The 3,254-nt window shown below is 47.4% G+C and overlaps 1 protein-coding gene across 1 annotated transcript; it reads left to right on the top strand.

The window, feature by feature from the left end:
* Positions 1–1,995: 1,995 nt before the first annotated feature.
* LOC141022385 (uncharacterized) lies at positions 1,996–2,915 on the top strand. The gene has a single exon (XM_073498629.1). It carries the CDS (start codon positions 2,220–2,222, stop codon positions 2,676–2,678), a length of 459 nt encoding a protein of 152 aa, XP_073354730.1. The 5' UTR covers positions 1,996–2,219; the 3' UTR covers positions 2,679–2,915.
* Positions 2,916–3,254: the final 339 nt, after the last annotated feature.

Raw genomic sequence — 3,254 nt, 5'->3', positions numbered from 1 at the left:
TTATGTTCTCTTTTTTAGTTTCAATTTATTTTAGTTTTACAAAATATAAAATTAACACCTAATTTAGAGTTATAATTATGTCCACTACTACAATAATTTTGGCATTAAAATAAAGTAGCTTGCATTTTTAAAATTTTAAGAAGGCATTTAAATAATTATTTCAGCCCATGTTTTTCATTATTTTTAGGCATTTAAATACTTTATAAAAAGTTGATTTTTCCATCATAATTATGTATGTAATATTTACTACATTTTGAACATTTTAGTTTTGACATTTGAAAACTTTAATTATTTGACTTCAATTTAAATTTGAATTTGAATTGTGTTTGAATCAAATTGAGATTTAGCAATAGTAATTGTGATGACATGGCACCATTAGTAGGGGATCACTATAGCTTAATTATCAGGGTGTTACAGAAGATGTAACTGGTGTGTCCCAGCTGTCGGGGGATCATTTTTTTGCGCGTAATAGTGAGGCACTTCCTTGCATGCGAAAATGTAGCTGGTGAGTCCCAACAGTCAGCCTCGCCACGTAATGTTCTCTTCCGATGGTTGTCGTTCGTGGCCACGTCGACCACGCCGCGTCGAGAACACCAAAGCGGTGGACGACGGCGAGGCCTAGGAAGGGAATGACCCGGAGCCGAGGAGGACATGGCAATGGATACCCACAGGAAGGGGAGTATGAGAGTTGACTGATTCGGCTGCGGTGTGAGGTTGCCGTCGCCGGAGAATAACATAAGGTGTGGGTGAGTAGAGGAATGACCTGGCCAGCGGTGGAAGTAGGGTGGGGCAGTGAGGCCTGCGTGGCAACACAGCCGGCCACGGGACGCGGGACCAGGCGGTCCCGCAGGCGCTGGTTTGGGCGGCTGAAGTAAGAAGATCTGACATTGAAAAAGCACGACAGCCATACTATTTCCGTTAAAATGTACGGTTGACATCACTCTTGTTTACTTGAATTAAAACACGATCTTCATTTGCAGAAGTAGCAATGGGGTGAAATCTTCATTAGCTTCATCGGAAATGATAGAAAGACGGTAGCATTATTTAACAGTGAAATTATGGAAGCAAAACAGTTAGCGAAACATTGGCTCGTTTCAACATTGTCACAATATCATTAGCTTGATGGCAGGTTAACAAAGAACGGTGTCAACATGAGGATGGGAGTAGTTGATAAAACATGCACTCATAAATAGAAGCATCGTCATTAGTTTACAGCAAACATAGAAATACAGTAGCTTTATTTAAGAGTTAAGAGTTTATTTTATGAGTTCCATTGCTTGAGTCATGAGCCCGCCAGATCTCGTGCGTCGAGTTTGGCGCATCGGTGGGCTTGCCGTCCTTGTCGGCGAGTTTGGGTGCACAGCATGTCGCTCAGGGTCAAGGTAGGCAGAGAACTGGGTCGCTACGGCCTGCGTGCGCACCAGGAAGTTCCCACGGTGAAGCTACTCAGCGGTGCGGATGAGTGTTGGTGCCGCGACAGAAGAGCTGAAGCTAGCCATGGCCAAAAGGATGTGAGAGAGGAACTAGCTCTGAATACCATAAAAAGATGGGGCGAAACGAATGTGTTAGCAGAGACACGTTGCATGTTTATACAGGCAACAGGGTACATGGGATACGATTTGTTACGCTGTACAGATTAATCACTACCCTAGCAACAATACTGAGATTGGGATCTACCTAAACAACCTGTCAAATCGGGTTACAAACAAACTCACACGACCCTAGAACCTTTTAGACTGTCTACGATTTATATATACACCGTATACAGATACACTACAATTCCCAACAGACAATACGCCTTGCCCGTTTCCAAGCCCCATCGCCTTCTATTCTTCTGTGTTGTCCACTGCCGCTCGGCCTAGCTTTGTCGCCTTCGTCCCGGTTGCCCGGCGTCGGCCACAAAAGTCTCCTAATCTCTCTGCCGTTGTACGTATTATTATACTCCGGAATTATTTGGTCCGCTTCGGCCAGGTGCTCTTCCGTCGCCACAGACGTAGCAAATGGCGGGGAAACGTGCGCGACGTACGTCCACACCAACACAGGCTGCGGTCACTAACCTGATCGCGAGGAACAGTAACCGTTAGGTGTGGCACGTGGGGTATATAATTTCCTTTGCTTAGCACCACAGTTTCACTCGCAAATCATAGGCTCTCTTTCTCTCACGCGCGACACAGAAGCATCACACGTAGTCACACTTACTGTAGGTTTCTGTGCCTTCAATGGAACAGCTAAACTGGGAGCAGGACGAGCAGGAGCTCAGCCTTGAGCTCACCCTCCGCATGACCTGGGCGGCGGAGGCGGAGGCGGAGCAGGGCGGCTTCTTCCTCTGCGTCTACTGCGACCGCAAGTTCCGCAGCTCGCAGGCGCTCGGCGGCCATCAGAACGCGCACAAGCACGAGCGCAGCGTCGCGAAGCGCCGGCGGGAGATCGCCGCCAGCACGCGCGCGCATGGGGCGGGCGGCGCGCCTGCCGCGGCGCAGGACGCAAGGCCGGGCGGGTACGCGGGCGACAGCGACTTCATATCGGCGGATGGGAAGGCGAGGGGAACGGAGGCGCTCAAGGCCGCTCCTCCGATGCTTGCTGGCATGGCGCGCAAGCGCGGCAGGGCCCCATCGGAGTACGGCTACGGTGCCTTCGAGCACGCCGCCGACGAGGTGGACCTGTCTCTCAGGCTATGATCGGATCCGCTGATTCGTCACTCGACAACTTTACTTGATTGCTTGTTTGTTTCGGTATGCCAATGTCTGCTTTGCGGTTCATGTCAAATGAATTGTTTGTTTCAGACTCTTGTGTGTTGGATAAGATTGATCTCTTCTTCTTAGCTAGTTGAGTGTGGCCGATGGTATTATTCCTTAACCAGGAAGACATGCTAGTTTACATTTACCGGAGATTTGGTCTGCCCTCTCTTGTTTAAATCTTTGATCTAGTTCGCTGATTGATCTCGAGTTTCTTGATAGAGGATTCCTCAGCCTCAAGTTATTCAAATCGTGCATATTCCATGTGAGATTTCTCGTTTCAAAAACAAATACTATATGTTCCCGATCGATTTAAGTGGACGTATATGCTTCGCTGGTTATCTCTATCACTACTTGTGCAACAGCCCAAGGGGTCAGCTTGGTAGAGTACGAACAAAAAATTGCAAGCAAAAAAAAGTCTACTGTCTCTAAGTTCCAAAAACGTCCCGGTAATATACTGAGGTAGGGAAAGAATCTTTCTAAAGAAAAGAGAGAGAATGTCTCACGTACTAAGAATCT

The sequence above is a fragment of the Aegilops tauschii genome, chromosome 5 (assembly GCF_002575655.3).
Source record: "Aegilops tauschii subsp. strangulata cultivar AL8/78 chromosome 5, Aet v6.0, whole genome shotgun sequence".
In the NCBI taxonomy this organism is placed as follows: Eukaryota; Viridiplantae; Streptophyta; class Magnoliopsida; order Poales; family Poaceae; genus Aegilops; species Aegilops tauschii.
Note: the sequence above shows the minus strand (reverse complement) of the source record. Positions and strands in the feature narration are given on the sequence as shown.